Source organism: Emydura macquarii, unplaced genomic scaffold (assembly GCF_026122565.2).
Source record: "Emydura macquarii macquarii isolate MOO-44397 ecotype Brisbane River unplaced genomic scaffold, CSIRO-AGI_Emac_v2 contig_1876, whole genome shotgun sequence".
NCBI classification, from domain to species: Eukaryota; Metazoa; Chordata; order Testudines; family Chelidae; genus Emydura; species Emydura macquarii.
In genome coordinates, this window is record NW_027132013.1 from 11,444,166 (window position 1) to 11,471,225 (window position 27,060).

The following is a 27,060-nucleotide window of genomic DNA, read 5'->3' on the forward strand; positions in this document are numbered from 1 at the left end:
TCTCTACCCCCTTGAGGAACCTGACTGACATGGGATGGGAGAACAGGGATCTCCCCTCTAGCGGCTGATGGAAGGCCAAAATGGCCACCAGGTGAACCTTCAGCGAGGCCAGCGTCAGACCCTGGAGCTTTAGCTGAAGCAGGTACTCCAGGATCGCCTGTACAGGCGAAAGGCTGGACGGGATGCCCCGGGACTCCACCCAAGAGGTAAACCATTTCCATTTAGCCTGGTACACGACCTGCGTGGAAGGTTTCCTACTGCCAAGCAGGACTTGTTGGACCTGCACCGAGCAGGCTCTCTCTCCCTCCGTCAGCCACAGAGCCTCCAGGACATGAGGTGCAGGGAGTCCAGGTCTGGGGGCAACAGACGACCATGGCCCTGGGAGAGAAGGTCGTGTCGCCTCGGGAGCTCCAGGGGTGGGGCAATCGAAAGGTCCAGCAGCGTGCTGAACCAGCGCTGTCTCGGCCAGGCCGGAGCGATGCGTATAATGTCCGCCCTGTTCCTCTTTATTTTCAGCAGGACCTTGGGCAGGAGAGGAATGGGCAGGAACGCGTACATGAGGGTCCCAGTCCAGTCGATAAGGAACGCATCGGAAATCGACCCAGTCTTGTGACCCTGGAGTGAGCAGAACCTCGGGCACTTCATGTTCCAGGTCGACGCGAATAGGTCCAGTCAGGGAACACCCCACTTCTGGAAGATCATAGCCACCACCTCCGGGTCCAACGACCAGTCGTGGCGGGGTAGAAACAACCTGCTGAGGCGATCCGCCTCGTCGTTCCTCACTCCCGGGAGGTGAGAGGCAGTTAAGTGGAAATCGTGCCTCATGGCAAAGTCCCACAGAGGGATAGCTTCCTTGCAGAGGGCTGAGGAGCGTGCTCCCCCCTGCCTGTTTATGTAAAACATGGCTGCAGTGTTATCCGTCAGCACCTGCACCATTCTGCCTGTCAGGAATCGGAGGAACACCCTGCACACCAGATGAATGGCCTTCAGCTCCTTCACACTGATGTGCAGGCGCCTCTCCTCCCCCGACCAGAGGACCTGAGTGTCTAAATTGGCGCTGATATGGGCTCCTCATCCTACACCTGAAGCGTTGGAGATTAGTGTGACCGACAGAACCAGTTCCCTGAATGGTACGCCCTTCATCATTGCCCTGGGAGTCCGCCACCAGCTTAGGGAGGCTAGGATGGGCAGGGGAAGTGTGACCACCTGATGCAATGGATGTCCACTCGGACATATACTGAGGCCAGCCATGCCTGGAGCGGTCTGAGTCTCCGGTGAGGTAGTCTCACTACATACGTGTAGGCTGCCATGTGGCCTAACAACTGTAGGCAGTGCCTGGCTGTTGTTGTGGGGCATTGGTGCATCTGGGAGATGATAGATACCATCGCCTCGAAACATGGCTGAGGCAGGAAGGCTCTGGCCTGGGAAGGGTGGCCCCAATGAATTCTATGTGTTGCACTGGGGTTAGTGTGGACTTCTGCTCATTTATGAGCAGTCTCAACCTGCTGCACATGGAGCAAGTGAGAGTCATGGTCTCCTGCACTTGGGACCTGGACCTGCCCCTGATCAGCCAATCATCCAGGTATGGAAAAATTTGCACACCCTTTCATCTCAGGTGGGCAGCCATTACCGCCATGCACTTGGGGAACATCCTTGGAGCTGAAGACAGGCCAAAGGCAGGGCTGTGAACCAGTAGTGGGAGCCAGCCACCGTGAAACGGAGAAAAAGCCTGTGGCTCGGGAGGATAGACACATGAAAGTATGCGTCCTTGAGGTCGAGGGCGGCATACCAGTCTCCTGGATCCAGGGAAGGGATTATGGAGGCTAGGGAGACCATGCAAAACCTGAGTCATTTGACATATTTGTTTAGATGATGCGGGTCTAATATGGGTCTCGGAGCCACTTCGCCTTGGGGATGAGGAAGTACCTCAAAAAGAACCCTTTCCCCCTTCTGCCTTGAGGGACCATTTCCACTGCTCCTATGTTGAGGAGTGTGCACTTCCTGCAAGAGAAGTTGCTCATGAGAGGGGTCCCTGAAGAGGGATGTAGGCGGAGGGTTGTTGTGGGCGGTAGATGTAAATTGTAGGGCATAGCCCCTGAGACTATCCCAAAGACCCAACGGTCCGAAGTGATCTTTGCCCATTCGGGATAGAAGGGCCTTAATCTGTTTAGGAAGGGGCGGGGCGGATCCAGGAGAGAAGTCGGGACGCCACTCTCGGGCACACCATCAAAACTGTCTCCTCCAGTTGCCTGACCCCCTGGTGGGCCCCTGCTGAGGGGCTGAGGAGAGCTGTGGGGCTGATTTCCCCTTCTAAACCCCCTATTCCTGTTCCTATTCCTATAAGGTTGAAAAGGCCTCAGCGGAGGCCTTGGCTGCTGCTGCGCCTGGAGCTGTGACTGACGCCTGGAAGCCTGGGGCATGTACAGGCCCAGGGAGTGAAGCGTGGCCCTGGAGCCCATCAGACCGTGCAGCTTTGCAACAGTCTGGTCGGAGAATAGGGCCGACCCATCAAAGGAAAGGTCCTGAATTGACTGCTGCACCTCCTGGGACAGGCCCGAGGATTGCAGCCACTAGCACCTTCTCATGGAGATGGCGGAGGCTATGGCCCTGCCTGCTGAGTCAGCAGCATCACAGGATGTCTGGAGCGCTGCTCTAGCCACTGTGGTTCCTTCCTCCACGATGATGTTGAAGTCTGCAGCCTGTTCCTGGGGCAGGGCCTCAGTGAAACGCCTGAGGGAGTCCTACAAGTTAAAATTATATCTACCCAGGAGGGCCTGATGGTTGGCAATCCTGAACTGCAGGGCTGCCTGGAACAAACCTTTCTCCCAAACAAATCCAGCTTTTTATTGTCTTTGTTCTTGGGAATGTACCCTGGCTGACCTTGCCTGTCTCACTGGTTAGCCACATCTACCACCAGGGTTCCCGGGACAGGGTGAGTGAACAGATAGTTTAACCCTTCGGCCAGGACATAATACTTTCTCTCAGCCACCTTTGACATAGGGGCGACCGAGAAAGGGGTTTGCCACAGGGCCTTTACAATTTTAATGACCCTTTCGTGGACTGGTAGGGCCACTCTTGCTGGGGTAGCCGCCACCAGCATGTTAAAGAGGCTATCTTCGGCCTCTTCTAACTCTTCCACCTCCAGCCTCAAGTTGGAGGCCACCCTCTTGAGCAGCTCCTGGGGCACCCTGAAATCCTACAGTGGAGCCAAGTGGACCCGGGAGACTGCCTTGTCCAGTGAGGAGGAAGAGGACTGATGAGGCGCATCCTTCAGGTGCTCCCCCTCCTGATGAAGGGTTGTGCCTGTAGAGGGTCCCTCCATGGGGTCCGACTCCTCGTCCGAGGAGTGGTGTCTATGGGCCTTCTCCTGGGAGTGAGGCACGGACTGCACCCCTGATGACAGGATGGATTGGGGCCCCGGCCCCATCTGGATACCCCATGGGGCCCAATAAGGCCATTGTTGCGGCCATTGACCCTGGGCCCAACCTGGAGCTGACTGCGCCACAGGCTGTGATGTTTTGTGGGGGCGTTGGCTCTCCCAACAGCTATCCCCCCGGGGACACCCTGAGCCACTGGACTGGCAGTGCTGTGCACGTCCTCAGTCCCAGGAGTCCTTCCGTGGCAGGGACTGCCCTCTCGATGCCTCCAACCTGGAGGACGATGAGGACTGCCTCCATCGCCGTGAACGGTGCTGATGAATGGAGGTGCGCTCTGAAGAGCTAGAGGTACCAGAGTGTCATCTCGGTACCGATGACTGCCGGTACCGCTTGCCGTGCAGCCCTTCAGACCCTTTCAGTGACCGAGGTCGGCGCCGCTCCAAGCTCCTCGGTGCTGAGCCGGACTCCAGCAACCGGGTTCCACATCATGGACTGTGAGGTGTCGGGTCTTCCGACGGCAACCGGGTTCTGCGCCGCCTCGGTGCGGGCGAACTCCTCAGGGCCGGGTCCTCCAATGGCGACTGGATTCTGCACCGCCTCAGTGCGGGCGAACTCCTCGGTGCCAGGGAACTGGAACAGGAGCTGTCTGAGCGCCACCTGGCAGACCTCGACTAGTGCCACCTCCTGGCCTGTGCTGCCTCCAGTGCCGGGGATTGACGTCGGCGCCGAGATGGAGACTCCTCGTCCTGAGTCAAAGCAGGCAGGTTTGACGACGCTGACCTGGAGCAACTGCTGTGGGAGCATCTCTGCTCTATCCCCGGTGGCCGTCTGGCAGGAGATCTTCCTCCCTGTACTGGGGATCTCCACCGCCCTTCAGGGGGACCCAACGCAGGTTTGCCCCGGGACACCGGCCCCTTCTCCCTCAAGCGGGGGGGGGGGTGGCGTAGGTGGTGTAGGCAAATCCAACAAGGCTCTTGCCGCCTAAAAAGCCTCCAGTGTCAATGGTGTCAGCAAGGGCACTCTCCCACTCCCAGGAGTCAGGGGAGGCTCCCTGACCGGAGATGCAGGCACCGGAGAAGACTCAATGGGCCAGGGCTGGGGCATCTCCTGCCCATACTGACGGCGCAGGGGAGTGTCCGGGCTCCGCGCGTGCCTTCTTCCTCCTCAGTGCTGGCAATGTTGCGTGGTGCCAAGTCAAGGCCGGTGCCGGCGGCGTGCTCTGCACCGAGGTCACACTCAGTGTCAAGGTGGAGCGGGCCAGCTTGGATGCCGGGCAGAGTGCTGGCTTGAATCCCGGCGACCAGGGCATAGCCCGGCCGCTCTAAGTCCCCGCAGGGACTTGCCTTATCTCTAACTACTCTTTTTAACAACACTTAACAACTACTTAACTAACTAAACTACTTAGAATAACAAACAAGTTCAAACAAGGGGAATAGAACTTGCTGAGAGCAAGACTAGTTCCAGCAACCGTCACGGGTGGAAAGAAGGAACTGAGGGGGCGTAGGGCCGGTAGTCCTCATATACCGCGGTATGTGCGCAGGTCCCAGCCCTATGGGATCTGCTAAGGGGAAAATAGTTCCAGGAACCGTGCACGGAGGTGTGCACTCACCTATAGTGGAATGGACATGAGCAAGCACTCGAAGAAGAACAGACTAACATGGCTACCCCTCTGAAAGGATCTGTTCTGTAATGTGTGTGTCTAAGATCCACTGCAGATTCCTGCTTCATCTTGTTTCACCAGAAAGTTTGAGCCACACAATCTTCTAATTCCCTTCACAAGCACGTCTATCTAGTGGACACAGCCCCTATTCTGCTTTGTCCAAAGCCTCTCTACTCCCAGGAGGACAGACTCCTTTCAGTGGATATAAGAGTTTGTGGCAGAGAAAGAAAGTCACAATTTGAATTTTGAGTCTTTCAGCTACTGTGGATGGGGGCAGATTTACTTGAATAGCAGCAGTATGTGGGAGGCTCAGACCATGGAGTGGAGACAGTTCTTCAGGGCTCCACCTGCAGCATAGCAGAGGATGATTTTGGGGGAGTGGTCTAGGAGCGCATAAGGGGAAAGGAAGTGGATTGTGAAACTGTGACTTATTCTTTCTAAACAGATGGGAAGGGAGCAGTGCTGGCAAATAGCTTACTGCAGCCTTAGTGGCTGCACTATGTTGCCCTTTGCCTCGGGGAGCAGGGGGAGGGAGTATTCAATTCCACAAGCCCCATAGTACTCTGTGGACTACAGCCCAGTGTGGGCAAACCATCCAGGATCTGACTCTTTGTACAAAGAGTAAGAAGGATAAATGAGTTGTGGTAAAATTCACTTTTACTCAGCCAGCCAAGAGCTATAACCTTCCATCTAAACTTTAGGGGTCTGCATCTATCCCTGTTTCCATTAAGGCCATGGGAGATTTGCCATTGACTCCAATTTGAGCATGATCAGACCTCTGGGTATGAGGTTTTCGGCCAGCTTGTTGGGATTTGACTCATCAGAAAGTGACTAAGAAGGAAATATGGAGTTTGGGCTTTGAGAGCAGACAGTAGGAATATGTAACAAAAATGGACCATGCCACTTCCTCCAATGGGACCAAACGTTTCTGAGGTTCAAACTTGATTCTGTTTCCGTTTTTCTTAAGGCAGACCGAGTGTTCACAGTTCCTGTCCTGATGGACAGCCCGACTGCCCTGTCAGAAATGAACACTATCATCTCCCCACCCTGGCAACACTAACTGCAGAGGAGTTTGTGGGAATGAAAGGCAGGAGAGCATGACATTACTGTGATCAGAGTAACTGCAGAGGTGTGGAGAGACTGGAGGAGACAGATGAGGAGAGAGGGAGGGAGGCTGGAGCAGAAAGAAGGAAAGACTTGAAGCCACAAGATTTAAAGGGTGAAATACGTTCCCAATTGCAGCATTGACTTCAATGGGGACAAGATTCCACCTAAAGTGCGTAGCTAAACTGCTGCAAACCTACTGTAAATTTGCAGCTATCTAAGATTACCATAACTGTGGTTTTGAGATCACCAGAAATTGCCATGCCTGCAAAACTTCCCTGTAATTCCAGTTGCCAGGAGTTTATATCAACCTTTCTAGTGCGCACTCTGGAAGGCCAGCAGCACAGTCTGAGTATCACTAGTTTGGAGGGACTTGTGTGCCATCCTTTGAATCTCTCTCTCTGGTAATCAAATTGCTATAGAAATTTGTGAGGGTGGCGAAGGGGGAAGTTTCTGAAGAGTGCAAAAAAAAAATCCCAGAAAGTCATTAGATGCAGAGAATTCTTAGACTTTATAAGCCTACATGTATTGACCTGGCTAGGTGTGTGGCCAGGACTCAAAGAAATACAGGGGTGGGTCTAGATTAGTAGTCTGCTGTGGGAAAGAGAACTTAATCCTCGTAAAGGGATTTGTATTCTCCAGTTCACAGGAGGGGTGGTGTGTGTCCTCCCAGCCCTTCTGTACAGGAAAGATATACGGACACAAGCACATGCGATTCCAAGGGGTTAAGCAACAATTATGAAAGCTTATTTTAATCCCAACCAATGTCATATGCCATGCATAGGTTTGATTATAGAAAGAGCTTTCTTCATCATCTGAGAGAGAGGAGGATTATGGATATTACTATCTAAGGTCTTGTATTTTGCTGTGGTATTGCTAAATGTTGGTGATCAATGTATAAAGAGAACACTCATTCTCAGGCCACCCCAGACCATGTGTTGGATGGAAAGCTGGATGGCGCGCAGAGACGTGGCTAGACTGACAGTATCAAACGGGCAACACAATTAAATAAATATCCCTTCAGCAATTTTTACATGGCTCAAGAGCTGTGTCACCCTGTGAGTCCCTCCTGTTCAGAGCCACACAGGATATGTCAACTCTGCAACTGGGACAGCAAGTGTAGGCATCTCCAAGATAGCTTTGATTGAGCTAGCTTGCTAATAATACCAGTGCAGCTGCTGCAGTATAGGCCAACTGCCTGAGTACATACCTAGGGTCCACGGTGGGACTGTGTGTAGGCGGCTAGCTCGTTCTGCCCCGGCTACAATGCTATTTTTAGTGTGCAAGCTCCGGTATGTCTACTCATGCTGCAGTGACACTCCCTGATTGCCGTGTAGACATACCCTCAGTCAGTGTCACTCCTGGCATGGAAACTGCAATCTCTTTAACTATTCTATCTTCTAACTGAGAGCCGGGGGAACGCTCTGCTGTTGGCACTGCAGTCGTAGGACTCTTAAACCCACCATTAGAATTAACTATCAGCAGGCTAGTGAAATGACACAGGCTGTCAGTACTAATACTTCTGAGCATAAGCTGATCACCAGCTGAGATTAGGAAGAAATGCATCCCCATGGTACAGAGTAGATGAACTGGGGAGCTTTCAGACCTTCCTCTGAAGGACAAAGCACTGGCCACTAGAGGCACTACATTCTACCAGACTAGACAGATCGTTGGTTCGGCTCAGTGTGGCATAATCCTTGTTTCAATTATTTATTTATATTTAAAATAATAACACTACTACTAAAAGAAAGCATTTCCCAGGCTCCTAACATCAGTAACAGCATAATAAAATAGTAAAATCCCAGCAGAATTCAGAAGTCATTGCAATGGGGATTCCTTTCCACCCCTCCCTCATTATGGAAAGGATGACTGCAGCCTTCTCCCAAAACCTTATCTAATAGCAGCTTTTGTAGCATGTCCCGGAGGTCACCAAATTCAGGCTATTTGGACCAAGTGGGAAAACATGTTCCAGAGTCTTGGAGTGCTCACAGAGAAGACTCTCCCAGCTGCCACCTCCCTTTTTTTATCATGAGGGAGATCCAGCTCAGGTGCCCCTCCTGACCCCAGTTGTGACAGTATGGCACAGGAAAAGAGATGATCCCTTAAGTAGGCTGGTCCCAGACAATATAGGGCTTTACAAATCATGATCAACACCTTAAACTCTACCCAGAGACCGATAGATGAGTAGTCAGTGCAGGACCTGGAGCTCTGCTTCCATGTAATCCCAGAGAGATGCCCTGCTCAATAAGTGAGCCACTGTGGTCTGCACCAGCTGGATGTTAGATGGGTTGTGTTAGCTAGAGCTGGCTAGAAAGAAAAGTTGAAAGAAAACCTGACACACTATAGATCCCAGTACTCTATTACAAATGTATATCATTACATATCCCAGAAATGGGCGTTCACACAAGTACAAATACTACAACAAGCAACTATATAAATGGCAGAATCCAGTTTGAGATGAAATCACTTTTCATAATCTGCCTACATCATCGTGATGTGTGGGTTGGAGTAGGCCTTTCATGTGGAACTGCAGAAATAAAGGAAATAGGTATCATTTCTATTTGTACGTGGGGATGACATAGGAAATATAGTATTTTATGCTAAAAATGACATTCATAATTAACAAGCTAGTAATAGTACCTAACACTTCCATAATGTCATTCATCTGCAAATATCCAAGTGCTTTACAAATGTGGGTCTGTATGATTAGCCTCATTTTACAGGTGAAGCAATTTAGGCACAGACTGGGGAAGGGACTCACAGAACGTCAACATCAGAGCTGTGACTAGAATCCAGGTCTCCTGAGTCCCACTGCCCTGCTCTAACCACTACACTCTACCACTATGTAGTAATACCAAACTTGCTTGGAGCTTTATAGTTTCAAACATTATCTTACTGAACCTCACAACACTCCTGTGTGCGAGGCAGGTATTATTCCTATTTTTGCAGATAGAGAAACAGACACAGAGGTTAAGGCCAAAGACCAATATTTTCAAACGTGGGCATCTGAAATAAGGCACCTAGAGTCATATTCAGGCATTGAAATAACTGGCCTGATTTCCAGTAATTTCCTAAATTACCTCCTGCTCCCACTGAAGTTAGGGGAAACCTAATTTTAGGCTCACGGCTTTGAAAATGTTGCCTGATGTCACATAGTGAGTCAGCTGCCGATTTGAGGTTAGAATTTAGGGGCTGCTGGCCCCTAGCCCCATTGTCGGTTTACTAGATTATACTGTGTTCCTTACTGCCTTCATACTTACTGAATGAATATTCAGCCTGGAACCCAGGGTACTGCAGGAAGTAGTCACTGTGGAAATGGATGAGCACTGAGTTCCCAGAGGAGATGAAGCCTGGCACTAGGTCATTTGCACAGTATTTACCCTCAGAATGGGATGTGGTTGTGCCTCCATCGTAAATAATCAGGTAGTCATGTTGGCATTGAAAAGAATTCTCCAGAAAGAAGGACAGTATATTCAGTGATATCTGTCAGTGAGAAATAAGCAAAGCAAATATCTCCACTATGTTCTCAGTGCATCATTTTTGTGAATCACACAGTCATTAATGACAGCCTGTTGAGATATTGTGAGATGGGTTAGGGTGCCAGACAACATTACGTTAATAATGAGCCAAATTCTCTGCTGGAGTAAGCTGGTGATTTATCCAATAACAAGCTGTGTATGCAGGGCCTTTAGCATTTGTACAGGGCCGAGCACAATGAGGACACCACTAGAAATAACAATAACATTTAGATAGTCCCCTTCATCCCCAAGGATCCCAAACTACACAAAGGGACCCCTCACACTCATCACTGATGGTGCACCACAGCAGCTGCTTTCCACTGCACAATAGCTCCATATGTGAATTTGTAACAGGAAAGGAGAGTGAATCCATATCCAGTGCAGGAAGTTATCTAGGTGAGGCGAGTGTAATTACTCAAGTTGAAATACGGACAGGTCACCAATACTAACCTTATGTGCACTGGCTAATCCTGTGGGGTTTTAACTCTACAGGACTGGCCAATTTCTAAGGGGTTTGGTGGCTGCTAGAGAGCCCGATGGTAGGTTGGAGCACTGGGGCACCACAGAAGTTTGAGAAGGTTCAATCAGCAGCCATGAGGAGGGATGAAAGAGCAGAGAGAAGGAGAGATCTAGGAGCCAGTTTAACACGGCTGTCATTCCTTGGCTTAGAGCTCACAAGAGGTGTATGCTTGTTTTCAAGATTCTAAGGCCTAACAGCCCAACTCATACAAAAAGTGCCATGGGATCTTTAGTAACCACAGCGGGTCTGGACCTCATTGTTAAATCTCATCTGAAAGCTGGCATCCCCACCCACAAAGCGCCACAAACACCATGCTGGGGCAGCAGGTCAGTTCTGATGAAGAGGAGAGAAAGCTACATATTGAATCACTAGCACCACTTTTCCTGGGTTTTCCTTGGAGGTCTCCTAGTCAAATATTAACTAGGCTCAGCCATGTTTGCTTGTGAGACTTGATGGGCTCACAATGCACGGTGGTTAGTCTGCATGTTAACGTAGCCCCTTTGGAGACTGCAGGGAGACAGCAATGTATTGATCTGCATTAATTTGGCTTACTATCTGGGAAATTCCAGCAATGTTGCATTGTATTTTGGTGAAATTGCCATTAATTCAAGTCACTTTCCTCTCTGTGTCCTAGAAACACAAAAACATTAGTCTGGTTTGGATTTACTTTAAAAAGTGGATGATGTTTAAACAGGTTAAGAAAATTCAAAACTTCCTCCATTCGTTGCACTGCGAGGGAGGTGATAATCCCCTACCTGCAAATTAGGTGCAGTTCCCCACAGTCTCATTAATTTTCTTTGAAAAAGGCAAGTTCAAGAATGTTCTCTCTCAGTTCTGTACCCACTGAAAGTAACCCTCTTCCACAGATATTTTGAATCCAGACAGCTTGCAGTAAAATATTAATTTCAATCAGCTGGAGAAACGATCTAGAGAATTCCACCTGTGTACCAGCCAGGGTAGGAGAAAAGGGGGCATGTCAGGGGTGGGGAGAGAAGAGGAGGGAACGTGGCAGAATGAGGGTCTGCTACGCCTCATTCTGTACTGATGGAAGGTTTTCTGAGAGCAGCATAGCATACAGGGGGTCCTTTTGAAGCTTTAACTTGTGTCTGGGTTGGGCAGAGAAGAATCAGGGGCAACCCCGAGGTTCTCAGTCGTTACAGTACAAAAACGTATGCCCCTCCAGTTCAATAATTTTATATTCCAAACAGCTGTTGGATATTCCACAGTGACCAGAATCCATTTGATTTGCCATTGCTTGTATCTCCAGGGCAACCCTACAGCAGGTAACCACAGCTCACCTTGCATCCTTCTGGAGCTATGATTATCCAGGCACAGTCTGTTAGTGGAGGATAGTGAGCCGGATATAGTGGAGACTCAAATTTCCCAGTCATGGCAGTAAAAGTCTTGCCACATTGCACTGAGAACAGAAAAGGGATTAAATGTACATGTGGACCCCCTTATGCACAAACACACATACAAGAAATTCACACACAGAGATGTCCACACAGATTCTCACAAGCACATAAACATATGCACACATTGACATGGATTGTGCCTTACAAGGAGACCTTTTATGCCACTCTAGCAGCATAAAGGGGGAGGGGGTTGAGCAGCCTGTGCAAAATACACCTATTTTAGGGGGGTTTCCAGCCATTGTAATGGCTATACATTGCATCAGCATCTCTTGAACATTTTTTATTTCATTTGTTTTGTGTTTGATTTAAAATAATCAATGACGATTAGGGTTGGAAGAGGCCTCAGGAGGTCATCTAGTCCAACCCCCTGCTCAAAGCAGGACCAACCCCAACCATCCAAAGCTCTGAGGCACAAATGAATTTGTCAGACACAATCTCAAGCCTTACTGGGAGAGATTCTGGAGACTTACCAGAACTGTAAGAAGCCTTAAAGTTGAGCATTGTGGTGCCATCGCTCACCAACTCCACAAGCATCATGTTTCCAGAAGACACTACTGAGGGGAGCTGCTTTGGTCGACACAATTTGTTCAGAAAGACAGTGTCTTTCCTGCTGCCTCCGTCGTAAACAAGAATATGGTTGGAAGCACAGTCTGAGGAGGACTGGATAGATAAGGAATTAAACTGCAGGAAAATCTGGAGAAAGGATTATGGAAGGATTTACCAACATAACTCCGACTCTTCCATCAGTTCACTCCTAGCAGCTAGGTTGATTTTATCATGAATTCAATTGCTCAAGCAAAAATATTTCATCTAAAACATTTATCTAATATGTTCAATTGTCATTTACAAGACCCCAACTGCACACTTAGTCCTCAATAGTCAGTAAAGAGCATTTCATTCCATAACCACTTCTTACTTTATTTGCTGGAATACGAATCAGCCATACGGAGTTGGTATTATTTGAGTATGATGATTGGTAGATGGTAGAGGAAAAAGTTCCAGTAAAATTAGAGAGCAAAGTGCTATGGACCCCTGGGGGGGAGAAAGAAAAGGTCTTAATGACACTGGGTGCACAGAAAAAGCACTAATAGAATTGAGTGCTCAGTATGATATACACACCGTTAATTTCCAAACAGAGTGATGTGTCTGATATGGAAACACATGTAAGGGAGGACAATTTAGTTTGGCTTCTTACAAAGGGTAAAAATCCAAAGGGGAATACCTCCACCTGATTATCTATAACCACTAGGAGGCAAATTCACTGAACATGTTTCAGGGTGGTAGAAATGACATCTCCATATGCTAGCCTGGTCCCCTATTCCACTGGGAGGATTCATCATGAGGAATGGTGGCCAATACTGAAGTTGCAACACTTTATCAGGGTTTTCCTCTTGAGGAGGACAGCTTGAGTTGATAGCTGAGGCTACAGAAAAGTCCCATTGATAAAGGCTACTGAATTAGCGCATCCTCTGGCCAACCTGGCTGTACCATATTTTTAGCCTGGGCCAATTGCCAACTGCTGTCTGCTATTGCAGCCTCTTTGGTTAGCAACATCTTTCTCTATTCAAGCTGTTCTGGGCCCTGGGTTGGATCTGCCCCTATATATACTTTCCAGGGTGAAGTTCACAACTGGGCGTGGGACCAACACAAGGGCAGAGATGCATCAGCTAAGCCTCCCATAAGACCTAGGTACAGACGTTTATGTACCTGCACTAGGGTGAATTTCACCTCTACCTGCTATCCTCTATATGCTTAAATTAAACCATGTTGAGAAGGGGCCTTTGATTTTTTCTTTGTTTGTCTGGTGATTCCAGAGGCTCTTTCTTTCCATCTTGCTCCTCCTGGAACTTTTTCCAAAGAGGAACTAACTCCTGTCATTCCAGAAATGCCAGCCATGGCAACAATGGCTTTAAAAATGTGAATTACTGCACAGCTACGTGTGAATGTCTTATCTCCACACAGGAACTCCCTAACTGCCTAGCTGATTTTCAGAAACCAATATGACAAGCAGTTACATTTTTTTTAATGCTGCTTTATTATCTGGGTTTCACATTTCAATCATTTTTATCAAAGATGGCAATCATCTAGAGCAGTACATGCCAATCAATCTACAGATCTGCACCATGAATTCATTGGCTTAGACCCTGCTGTGTACTGATTGCATTGCTTCATTCAGAAACTGTACAAAATATATTTATTTTAAATCATGAGACCATAGATCAAAAACAATTAAAAGAAATAAGGAAGAATATTGGGCGCACTTACCACATTCATATAACTTATTGATTTTAGCCACATCTAGGTTACTCAGTCCATGCCTCTGTCCAATGGGCACTGTGTTATCAGGGAATGGTATAATGGTTGCCTTTCCAGATGTATTGGAGAAAGCAAATCTGTAGTGATATGAGGAATAACACCCAAGAGGTTCACTGAGTTGTTTCATTGTTTTATTTTCAGAACTCTGCAGAGTTATTTAATTTGGACAGTTGTTGAATGCAATATTCTGAAAAATATACCTTTAAATTAAACACTGCCTTTTTATATTTACAGTTCAGATGCTACTAACCAATCAGTGTTTGATAATGCAACATAAACCTAACCTCACCCTCTTACCTGTTATAGTGCATCACGGAGGAATAGTCATAGTTGAGGTCCAGGTTATCAGCTCTGGTTGGCTTAAAGTGATTAAAATCACCTGTCAGTTTCAATATATCATGTTTTAAAAGGTGAATCATAGTCCAGTAACAAACTAAACAAGCACAGCAACAATTTCTACTTCTACTTCGAATTAACATAGCATCCTTCATACCCTGCTTTGCAATTAGAGTCATATATTGAAGTGAGAAGGTAATATGCGTTAGATCTATGGTTACATTCATCTTCATTTGTGTATCTTAAGTGCAACCCATTGGTCAGTGCGTGTTTTGCATCCACTTCTGCACTCATATCACCTGTGGATGGGACACAGATGGGAATGTATAACACACTCTGACCTTTGGATTACATACACTCTGTCTGCATGTTCACATTGAACGAGGAAGGATGGCTTTGAGGTTAAGGCACTGGTCTGGGACTTGGAAGGATGGCTTTGAGGTTAAGGCACTGGTCTGGGACTTGGAAAATAGGGAAGCAATTCCTAGTTCTGCCACAGACTTCCTGTTTGCCATTTAGTTACCTCGTGCTTCAGTTCCTCATCTGTAAAATGGGAACAATAACACTTCACTACTTCACAGGGGTGTTGTGAGGCTAATAATATTTTCTTGCCTCTCATGGTGTTAATGATGGGATGATACTATGGTGATGGTGGTCATATAAATAGAATAAATAATGCCAAGAAATTACAGTGTAATCCTTCTATTTTCACAGAATTGAAGAGCTAGTTAAATTCAAATGAATATCAGGATGAGACAATTACGAGTTGGTTTTCCTTTCTGCACCTTTTTCTGGGCATTTAATAAGGAGGCCAGCTCTACACTCATGCACAATCAGACCCTGAGAATGGGGAATTTACTACGAGGAAAAGTTACAAGTTCAGAACGTAACACTGTAAGCCTCAGAACAGTTGAGTTAATACCATCTCTCTCTCTCTCGGTCAAATGAGTTCAAGTATATAATATGGTACATACCTGGACTAATGTACTGCCAGGCAATCACTACATATTTGTCCCTGTCGTCCCTGTTCTGTTCATGCAGCATCCCCAGTGCATGGTTTAATTCATGCTGAATGATTCCTTTTCTCATGCAACCCCTTTTATGCACCGAAACCACTTGGGGGCCCCCAGTCTTTCCGAAGTAAGACCAGCAGCTAGAGAATGAGAGAATATCATTCAGAATTCACTGACAAAACCCAAAGGTTGGTGTTAACCCTAATTTCAATTCACAGCTGTTGGTTCAGGGGCTGCTGCAGAAAGAATCACCTGTACTGGCTAGCAAAATCTTTCTATTCTTGTGGGAGTCTTTTGTTTTGTTTTGTTTTGAATTCTTGCCCAATGACTGGACTTTTCAACCAACTTTAGTGTGCACTTCACTGGGGAGGAGGCATGAAAGGAATAGCAGGAGGTGCCACAGGTCAAGATATATGGTCTATGGGAAAAGCTGTTGCGGGGAGGCAGGACTGGACTAGCAGGGGGGCTGCAGATCAAGATTGAGGTGCATCAGCAACATCAAGAAGGTCTGATTGCTTAGTGCCTTGTCTGGATCAAAGCAATGATTAATTCCTCATCTCTAGGAGTACTAATTTTACTCACAATGAGTTTAATCAATCAATGAGTGACAGACTCAGTGTACTGGAACCTACCCATCCTTAGGAGAAATATCTATATAGTCAGTTTCCGTTGTGTGGTCTACAAAGTGAATACAAGTCAAGGTTTCATACTCTTGCATGGCTGCAACAATCAGAGCTTTCTCCTCAGGTGCTGGGGAGGAATAGATATAGTGTGTAGTTAATACAAAATGGAGTCATTAGCACACCTTGCGTGTGTGAGTGTGTAAGATAGATGCTTTAGGGGAGCAATAGCCAAGTTCTGTGGCACTAACAACTTGACAGAAGCCCTAGAGCTGCCCCTAATTAACAATATATTTATATAAATGAACAAACATTCTAGCTGCAGTGGTGAAATAGGGGCCTGATCCTGAAAGCACTCTGCACACAAGGCTCCCATTGACTTCAATGGGACTCCACATGCACAGCACTGGCAACACCAAGCTCTAAGGCAAGAGCTTTAGAGCATCATAGCCCAGACCCTTAATTAAGAAGGGGCTATGGATTTGAGACCATAGAGCCCTGAGTGGGAAGTTCCATCACACATGGTATGGGAGCAGCAGCTCACCCCAAAGGCATATCTGCCTTATCTCCAACTGACCTGTTCCTCATTTGGCTTCTATTGCCTAATAGCAAGTACAAGAAACTAGGCACCAATCAGCTAGCTCGGCACAAAGATCCAGTAGTGATGGAGTGTTCTCATGCCCACGTGGGAGGTCACAGGAAAGGACTGGAAAACTTTCTTTTCCTTATGATCATTTGGGACAGGGGAAAAGGAATTGCCAAGATCCATCTCTAGCACGCAGGGGGGGAAAGCCCTCAAATGAAGGAAGAATGAAAACAGCTGGCAGGAAAGTTGTGTCCCATCGTTGGCCTTCTGGCCACCAGCAAAGTAGAAATCTTAGGAGGGTAGCAGCGGGGCAGTTGTGTGTAATGTAATGCCCATACAACTTACTGCATAAATTGTCTCAAGAGGACAGCTTCAGGGACTAAATGCTACACGTGGCAGCAGCAGTGATGAGGGCATCGGGAGTGATCTACAGAAAATGTAAGTTTGTGGAGAGGAGTCGTGATGAAGGAGAAAATTTACACCCCACTGTAACATCTGGTGAAGGGGAAGGGACTGGGAGAAAGTCTTTTGATGGATGCATACTGGAAGGTAGGGTTGGCCAGAAAGTCAGTTGATCCATTCCCTACTAAAGCTTAATTCACCTCTGGATGGGTTGAAGGCATCTATTGGCTCTCTCTTCTACTCCGTGCCTACAAGCTTTGGCCTGGCAGCTGGAAAGCAGAGGACTTTCACCTCCCTATCTCTCCTCTTTTCCCTTCCTTCTTCCCCCTCCCTTTTCCCTACTTGGCTGTTGAGAGGGAGAGATTTTTGCCTTTTTTCTTCTCTCTCCTTTGCGTGTGTGTTTTGGCAATGAGGGGAGAGGGAGGAAGTATTCCAGTGACTCACTATCCTATGGGAAGGTAGGGGGAAGAGGTGTCTCCTCTTCCTTTTTCAGTCCAGCTTCTCCACAGCTATTTGACAGAGCCAGCAGAACACTAATTAGTGCAACGCTTAATGCAGCCGCCTCACTGTGCGGAACGTTCCATGCTAAAATACTAGTCCCATGGTCTCAGTAGTGCTCCCTGGGCAGCAAAAGCTGATCTTGGCTACTCCTCACCCACGTTAGCAATGTCGGAATGAAATCTTACTGTAGGAAGAAGAGATGACAAAGGGGATACTGACGAGTCCATTAGATGACTTGGGCCAAAAGCACCAGTTAAATGCACAGATCATGGCACTGCGCTGTCTTTTTGGGATAATGTCACCTTCATATAAACGGGTCTTGCTGCCTGTGTAGATGAAAAAAATAACTATTACTGTCAGTTAAAAAAATACTTAAAAGACAGAACCGTGTGCATCCTACTATTCATAGGGTGACTGACATTCCAAGGGCCTTGTTCTGCTAATGTGAGAACAGATCACCGGTGAGTCTGAATGTCACCAGGGCATACTAACAGCACTTCAGACTTGCAGTCTGTACAGTTTGGGTGTATTTTCATAGGATTAGAAGTAGGAATAGGCCAGAACCTATACCCAATTTGGAACACCTCTGAAGTTTGGGAAGTCCATGTCCAAATTCAGGCGTGCATCTAGCTTCACAGGGGTCAGGCTGATCTCTAATTATAAGATTCTGAAGGTTAAATCAAAAATTACAATGACTTCAGGACTTATAACTAGCAGTGTTTGAGATGCAGTAACTTTGAATGACACCAAAAATTCAAGCCAAAACCACTTAGTTTCATCTTGGTATCAATGCCATGTGTTTTGCCTCACTTAACAGCTAAACAGAGCATTACTTGGGTTCATGTGAAATGAAGCCCTCCATTTGCTTGCAAGATTTGTGAACCTGAGCAAACTTTTCAATTAATCTGGTCTGATTAATTTTTAAACATTTTGCAGCAAACCTGGGCCCAGATTACTTCCTCATGCTTTCAGGATGTTGTGGACATTTCACATAGCTCTACTTACAGCATTAGGAGCAAGGTGTGCACACCCAAGGAGAGAACTTGGGCCAAAAGAAAGAGGAATCTAAGAAGCAAAGAGTTCTGTATAATACAATGTAATTTAAACAAACTCAGTCATACTTCCAATACAAGGTTCTGTCAAATCTTTCCAGGTATTTTTCCAAGTCCTGCTAAATTTATAAAGGATAGCTTGTGTAAAGACTCATAAGAAACAAATTAATTGGATTTTGTTTTAAACTGATTACCTTTATTGGATTGTAAAATTAAACTAAAAATGGTTTCTTCTTCACTCTCATGGAAGGCAACTCCTGCAAGAGATGTCAAGGATGTGAAACTCCTTATGCTTGAACAGTGTGAGAAAATGTCAGATAATATAGACATTTTAAAAAATACCGTGTCCAATCGTGTAATACCAAATCATCCTTTTGGTGTTCTAAGGACAAACAGCTCTAGCTTACAGTTCAGGATGTCATCATATGCTCCTTGATGTAAATTATACCCTTGCATCTTATATGGCTTGTGTATTAGTTTCCCACATGCACTAAACAACTTGACTCAGTTAAAGCTGTTCTTTATAAAGCTGTTAAGAAACTCAATAAAGATTAAAAAGTAATTACAAAAGAAGTAAAGCTGCTATTTGAAATTCATGATTTTTCACAATAGAGCAAAGTGCTTTCAGTCTGGAAGGATGACAAGAGCAATTCTAGAAACTAATGGCAAAGTGCTATAACTTCAGACCAAGGGAGTTCTAGTAATGAGGAGTTAATAATGGACATTAGGAGAGAATATTTCCCATTTAAGAAGAAAAAAATAACAGACTGAAACACAAGTACCATTTAAGAATACTTGTAACTGTAAGCAGTAAGATGTGCCAAGCCTTTAGCATTTACATACTTTATATTTAAATAACTTCAGCTCATTAAGGGGGCTGATACATTCCTGGGTTTTTTTTATTACAGTAATTTTCCGGTATTATATAAATCACACTTACCTTCATAGCCTTGTTCAGTGTTCACCTGCAAGAAAAAAACATTTTTCACATGCCAGTTCTGTCAGAAATGTAACATATATGGAAAAAGGGGAACTGAAAAGAATCAAAACATTCTGATTAATTAAAAATAGTTTTCCAACTTATTTCCTAACGTGTTAAAAAAGGGAAAAAAAGTTATCCCAGCTATCGAGCAAAGAGATAAAAATCAGATACAAGAAACAAATCTGTGAATGGCTCTGCTGTTTTACTCCCACCTGGATAGGGAAGCCTACACTGAAATAAAGGCGAGATGCAAAAAGGACTAGTAGAATCTTCAAGTCCATGCTCAACCTTTGAAAACTTATCTGTGACAGTGACTATGACACCCAATTCTGGAAATACCTGTTTAAATTCTTTGGTACCTTGCTGTGCTTCTACCTGATTCTGACTATTCATGCAAGAAGAAGGTGTGGCCTCCAATCAGGTCCCAGTAACAGAGAATTAGAGAAACAATGAATTTTAAAATAAATCTGACAGATCTCTGGAGAAGGTGTCCAGAGCCTTATCTACAAATGTGGAAGGACATTACCAGGTGAAAATTAATATAATTTTAAAAAATCATTAGAATACCTTAGGTTATTAAAACTAAAATAATTTAGTAATTCTAATTCACTTTTCTCCATTTCTCTATATCTGCTGTTTACTTATTTTTTAATTTAACTCAGCTCAGACAATGAAAATAGACCAGTCAGTTTCCTGTTCCAGTTCTCATGCACTATCACAAAGCTGCTGCATCTGGGTTAGGAATACTGTATGGAAAAACTGAATTCCAAACAAAAATGGCTTTCACTAACATGAAATATGTGTAATTCTTCTATTAATTTAAGTTTTGTAACCTTCTTCCCAAAAAATGTAAATTTTGGATTTCAAATTACTGTATCTGATAGTTTTCCTTTCAAAAAACAATGCTGCTTTTAATCACATTATTGGAGGATTCTGGCAAGTGGAAACACATACTTCCAAAAAAATAGTCCCATAATCACTGTCGTCTGTCTTTTAAGCTTTGTAGGCTATACATGAAAGGCTTGATATTTCAACAGGTTCATTGGCTGCAAAGTACTCAGATTTAAGAACCATGCAAAATATGTTCCCACATTAAAGCCTTTGGCAAGCTGGAATCGACGGTAGATTCTGAGATTAAGCATAGGATATCCCTCCTTCTTTAATAACTCCCAGCCAGAATAAAGCAAATGTTAAGGGCATATTCTCAGCTTCTTCAGGGCTTTAGTGCTCCGCTGCCCTTTGTTCCAGTGTAGCTGCACAGCAAAATCTCCCAGCATTGGGTTGAGTATGCACCCCTTAATATGCAACATAATATATTCTTTTCATAGTATTTTACTAAAAAGATTTATTCTCCACTATTGGTAGTACACAGAAATGGGTAGAAAACTATTTTATAAGCAACTATCAAGTGCTTCCAGATGTAGCTCCGTTTGCTTTGACTGGTGCATCAGAGCCTTTACAAACCATCCATTTTGTTTATCTACTGTCACCAGTTCTGCTTTAGAAGAGTATAAAGAGCTTAAGCCAGGATTTTGTACTATCAATGCCTCTTCCATTCCTTCTGTGATATCCAAAGGGCATGTGCCCACAACTGTGCTGTGAGATGCCATCTGGGGTTAGCAAGAATTTAACAGCCATTAATGGCATAAACCTCTGATGGTTTCTATCCACTGACTAGACAACCGAAAATTCATGCTGGTCTTTTACACTAGACTCCACCAACTTTTGACACCCCTAGATCCCTGGTAAAAATACTTTTCCCTTTTTAGTTAGAGAAAGTTGGCTTATCTTTACTTCACATGCATTGCGCTCCTCTTCTAATACTTGAGCAAACATTTTCCTTCCAAAAAGTACATTGTTGAAATCCTTCTATGAAATGGCCTCCCTTGTGTGAGAATATCCATTCCTCATAAAGCAGCTTGAATGCCATAGGCTGCTATCAGGCACTTGATGATCTATCCATAGACCATCCTAAGCATTAGCAGACAGACCTGGATCTCTGAACACACCTTTCTGCTGCTGTAGTTTGATGGCTCCCCTCCACACAGCTGAATAGTTCAGTGGCTGAAAACAAAGGATGCCTAGAAGGTAATTGTTTTTTATTTATTGTTATGATTTATTGGGTGTGTTAAGTCCAGTAGTAACCAGTCTCTAGAGGAAAGGTAGACTACTGGCAAGAGGCAAGAAAGGACTTGAAACAAGGGGACTCCCAACTGAGAACCTTAGTCACTGTAGCTATGTGAGTACCCTAATCACTGAGCTATGTAATATTCACATAAGGCAGCTCCCTCCATGTCTTTTGTTAAAGCTGTTTCACTGTGGATAAAAAATGAGAGTGACTGGAGCCATGGGACCAGACCCAGGGTCTTCCACGAGGGTACTCTAACTACTGGACTACAGAGTCTTCTCTCTTATGTTCTGGCCCAATGACCATTTAAGTACTTATCCACAATGGTACAGTCCTAGGGCCAGAGGCAGAGAGCGAGTGTGAGAATAACTCTGTAGTCCAGTGGGCCTCTGTGCTCCCATTTCCCATCTGCAAAATGGGAATAATAGCATTTCCTCACAGAGGTGTAGTGAGACTAAACACATATAAAAATAGATTATGAGGTGCTTAGATAACTACAGTAATGGGGGCCATATAAGATTTAGGAGCAGTACTGTACTTACTCAAGACATAGAGGTCCCTTCCCAAAATGCAATGAAAAGACTAGGAGAGACATTTACTCCTTTCCATCGTAATTGGTCTCTATTACATTTTTCTTGGTTTTTTTGGAGGGACGTTCTGGGTTATTTATTTGCTAGTGTTCTAGGTGTTTTGGGAAGGGTTCTAGGCTTGTTTGTTTCTCTCAGGATAGGGGATGGTTTCTTGTTTTGTATGTGGTTCTTTATTTGCTTGGGAAAGTTGTGAATATTAGTTACTAAGCACTGAGCCTTTACTAATGATTAAGTTATTTAGCTGAAAACAGTGCCAGTACTACTAATGCTCTTTAGCATATGGCCTACCTGCTGCCACCAGGCCATGACCACCTGTCACAATGAATTACAACTATTTATTCTTTCTCCATTACATAGCATACAATTTTCACTTGTTTCTTCTGCAGCATTTCTCATTTTAATGACAGGCAATACAAAAGTCACACAGTACAGTACATGACATCAAGTAACTGGTGCTGAATGCAGCGTGTAAGTAAACAGGCACAACAATGTAGGTCAATTATACTTTACAATACAGGTCACCTACACTCAGGTGGGTATCGTGAAGAGGTAAAATATGACCTCAAGGTCTGACTTTAAGTACAGTATCAACAATAATCTCTTATTTTCATATCTCAATTAGCCTGGTTTACAATACGCATTCATTATCTGAATGTATTTTTGTAGAATGGGCCTCCTGGCCAAGAGGACCTGGTGTAAATTTGCCTAAGACATCACACACACCTTTATTTTAAAGGTGGGAAGCATGTGTTTCAATCTTGAGAGATCATATTACCTTTGCCTAAATTTTTCATTTGAGCTTTAAATATAGGAAGTTTTTTTGTCCTGAACTGCATTGGTATGTATCATTTCAAGCTAAGTTCTAAGCACTTCAGATCTACAGAACTATGTTTACCAACTCTATTGTACATCAGTGAAATGTGGATGCTGAGAATAGCTGAAGAGTAGTGGTGAGATGGGGGTATATAAACCCTACAGTGGTTAATGAGGGGTTAATAGGAGCTGGAGCTCAATTAAGCCACTGGGTGGCATGTGGAGGGTGGGTCAGCCCCAATTAAACATGAGTTCCAGCTGGGAGAACAGCTGGGTGCTTACTAGAAAGGCAGGAAGTCTGGAGCAGAATAACAGTCATAGACTCACAAAGCAAGTCTACTACACCACAAAACCCAAGAAGAAGAGGAAAGGATGGCAGGCAGGCAGAAATTCTGCAGTTATTCTCTGGGAATAGATGATGGAAAGATTGGGAGGGTCAAGGAATAAGCTCAATTGGAGAGATGGCTTTGGGATCCTCTCCTGAGTAGAGAAGTCTGGCAGGAGACCAGGAGAGATAGAGAGTAGCCTCTGCGCTCTGGCAGTGAGCCCTGATAAAACAGCAGCATCTGGACCTGCAGTGGAGAGAACTGGGAGGTGTTCAGCTGAGGAACTGGGCAAGAGAAATGTAAGAGGCATGTAAGGTCAAGTCCAAAGAGGGCAGAAATTGGGTTAAGTTATACTTTTAGTTTGGGATTGATTGAGGGATTCTGAGGGAAGCTCTGTGACTCCTGGCCCTGAGAGAAGGGTGAACTTAGCAAGGCTGTGGTAGAGACTTGCTGATACGTTTGGTAACAAAAGTCCAGGGAGGCAGCAGCAAGAAGTCTGTCTGAGAGAACCGTGACTGCCTGATCTAGGGTCCCTGGAACCCAGTGTAGAGGATGGGTCTGGCTTCCCTTATCAGTTTTCGGTAAGGAGTTGTGAAACCTCTTGGGAAGGTATAAGGATGCGTAAGGGCCCTGAGAGAAAGGTTAGATGACTACAGGGCCCAGAGTTGGGGCCGAAGACCTATTGTAAGGACATTAGCTGTTTTGATGGATTTTCTGTTACCCAGGAATGATGGGACTAAAATTGACTGGGCTGTAGGGCTCAGACATGAGAAGAGAGACCACTACAGGGTTGTACCAATCATCGGCAAGGAGCGCTAGAGAGGAGAGAGCTGCCATGCCAACAGTGTTAACTCTTCTACGGTGGATTGACATTTTTGATTTTTGTCATCTGTCAGCTGCTTCATATTAAGTGGCAGAACAAGATCAGCAATGAGAAGAACTGTAGTCAAACCCACCAACTGTTGCCTGCCATATTTCCAAATCATTGGATAAAATCTCTATAATTATTTTAAGTTGGCTTAATAGACTAATATTTAGCCCAATTTGCTGATTTGATATTAATTCATTTTATTTTTATTTGGTTTGTTTGTAGGGGTTTATGCTCTTTGTTTAGTTAATAAAATACACAACATTGGAAATACGTGTGGCCTGTTATTTCTTTCTAAGCATCGGGGTTAAAATTATGAGACCTCCTGGCTAGGTAAGAGAGACAACTCTGTAAATGTCACCAGAACTACTCACGTGCTTAAAGTTGAGCATATGTGTTTACAGGATCTGGGCTGAAGACTGTACACTCTTTAATATAGGAACTCAAGACAGGGTAAAAGAGTCAGGAAAGTCTCCCTGACTGTTACTGGACCCAGCAGGGGATTTAGGGTATGTCTTCATTACAATATCTGAGAGAGGCAAGGGAAAAAACCTTGTAGAATGCAGGCCCTGTTGGGCAAGAGAAGTGCTTTGTTTTGGTGTTTCCAGGAGTATTCTGTAAACCAATAAATTGTGCTCTGACGCAAGGGCCTGAAACAGATTTGGATGTGGCACTGTTTTTTTTTTTTTCCTGGGCTGGTGAGATAGCTCACAACTTACAGAGCTATATTTTTGTACAGTACCCAGCAAAATGGTGCCTGGAGTCCGATGAGGAACACTCAGACAAAGAATGAAAAACAGTAAGTAATAATTCCATACACGGAGTGGCAGAGAAAGTTGTTCTTGATTTGCAAATCTGCTTTGAGTGGGTCTAATTTGCATGTGCATCTTTCTCATCTCTTCAAATGAAGATGCTAAGGCAGAAGATTCTAACACCTAAGTGAACTCTGAAAAACAGAACCAGTACCATTTTACTGCATCTTTTTTTTTTTATTCAGCTTTCTGTGCATAAAGGAGTGTTATCTGCTTTGGGACAGCCCCTTTCTTATCCCTTAGTGGTTTCTTGAAAAACAGGACTTACTGCCCCCAAAGAACTTTTCTGAGAACTGCACAGTCAAGGGTGGATCCTTTAAAGCAGGAAACGTAAGGAGTTCTGGAAGAGAAGAAAGGTCTTCTACAGTGAGAAGAGAAGGAACCTTTCCTCTGTTGGATCAAACCACTTGTCAATTTGTAATAAAGTTCACTTTGTAACAAGTTTATTCCACACCAAACCTGTAGAACATTATTAAATTAGCGAAAATAAAATTCCAAGCAGCTTCATTCAGTGCTTTAATATTATTCTATGCCCTAAATCCAAGAATCAGCCTTCAACCTTCATTTTATTGTTCTGTTTGGTTAAGAAGGCATAAAAAATTCCAGTAACAGCCTTCCACTCAAGTGTATGGTCGTGCCCCTGCATTACTTTACTACATTGTACAAGAAAGACAGAATAATTTAAACTCTAGGGACTCTCTTGCTAGATTCCTTCTCATCTTCAAACAACTTCTAGGTGAAATAAGGATTATAGTTTCATGAATTAGTAGTAGTATTAGTTAAATCAGAATAAATCTAGAGCACCGCTAGTCAATTATTTTTTTGTCAAGGTCCACATTTCTTGGTTAAGGTATAGTCAAGGTCCAAACTCCAGAGGAAAAAAAAAAGTAAACAAAAACATCTCAGTGTCCATTCAAGTGTCTGATGGTCCAGATTTGGCCTCTGGTCTGCCTCTCAACTACCCCTAATCTAGATCAGTTTCTTAACCTGTGGTAGGCGTACCCCCCCAGGTACACGAGATACAGGCAGGGGGTATGCGGTGAAAAACCCAGTAAACGGAGGCAGGCGACAGCTGCCCGCTTCCTGCCTGGTCCCAGCTCCCAGAGTGGAAAACAGAGTGTCAGGGTACTTATTAAAATTTTCATAAGTTAGGGGGTACTTGCTACTTAAAAAGTTGAGAAACACTGATCTAGAGCGTAAAAGATGGCTTGATGGTTAACGCATGGCACTAGCAGTCAGGGGAAGAGGATGCTAGTTTTGGCTCTGCCAAAAACTCCTTCTTTGGCTTTGGACAGGTAATTTAACTTCTATCGGCTCCATTTCTTGTTGCCATCTATAAAACGGGTGTCGTTATCCACGGGGGAGGCACTGTGAGGCGTAACTCATTTGTTTTCGTAATGTAAAGTCCTTCAAGCTCCTGAGCTGGGAGGATGATCTAGCAGTGCACAGTCTCCCTACAATACAGCTGAAGAGCAGGCAGGGCGTGCTGGATTTCTCGCCATCTAGCGAGGGTCACCAGAGGCTTCGGGAATGTCACACTTTGGAGGGCGGGATCTTGGCCAACGACACTGACACGGACGCTGGGGAACTTTCTATCGCCCGCGCCACAAATCACCGGCTGCAGCATCAGTTCAGGGTAACGCCAGCTGCCCTGGACCCTGCTAGGCGCCGTACCACCGAGAGGGGAGCTGCCCTGGGTGCAGCCCGCGGGACGCTCCCGCTCCAGGGTTTGATGCACTGCGCTCCTCACACCCTCCCCCCCGCAAGATGGCGGCTCCGAGGCAGACAGCCCGCCCGACCCCCAGCGTTTCCGGTTCCGGTGGGGTTGCCATGACGCTCTGTTGCCCCGCCCTCCCTTGCCCTGCTCTGTGTTTACATCAGGCAGGAGGAGTCGGGGAGCCAGCTGCCGTCGCGTCCTGCGCCGTGCGCTGCCGCCGCGCTCCATCCGCCCGGAGCTGCGGCAGGGCAAGAGCGCGCCGGCATGGAGGTGAGTGGAGGGGGCGCCCGGCCGCTCGCCGGGGTGGGGCTGAGAGTTGGGGGCTCGCCCCGCCCGCAGTCTTGGGGACAGGGATGGGTATCGCCGCCTTCTTGGCTGGGTAGCAAAGGGGGTACCGGGAGGGG

The 27,060-nt window shown here is 45.6% G+C and overlaps 2 protein-coding genes across 3 annotated transcripts in view; one reads left to right on the plus strand and one right to left on the minus strand.

Annotated features, from left to right (window-relative positions):
- Positions 1-10,780: 10,780 nt before the first annotated feature.
- Positions 10,781-26,884, minus strand: LOC137159591 (astacin-like metalloendopeptidase). The gene is made up of 10 exons (XM_067558083.1): positions 26,456-26,884; positions 19,361-19,385; positions 17,554-17,694; positions 15,892-16,009; positions 15,221-15,399; positions 14,208-14,289; positions 13,860-13,987; positions 12,511-12,626; positions 12,065-12,287; positions 10,781-10,809 (listed from the first exon to the last, which is right to left on the minus strand). The coding sequence occupies exons 1-10, from the start codon at positions 26,882-26,884 to the stop codon at positions 10,781-10,783; spliced, it is 1,470 nt and encodes a 489-aa protein (XP_067414184.1).
- The window catches only part of LOC137159393 (transmembrane protein 263-like), a 286,196-nt gene continuing 285,930 nt past the window's right edge, over positions 26,795-27,060 (plus strand). For both annotated transcript variants that reach the window (XM_067557610.1, XM_067557611.1), the window contains exon 1: positions 26,795-26,926. Coding sequence is in view for 1 of the 2 variants with exons in the window: in XM_067557611.1 (XP_067413712.1) it covers positions 26,921-26,926 (6 nt within the window). In the remaining variant the exon portion in view is untranslated. The remainder of the gene's footprint in view (positions 26,927-27,060) is intronic.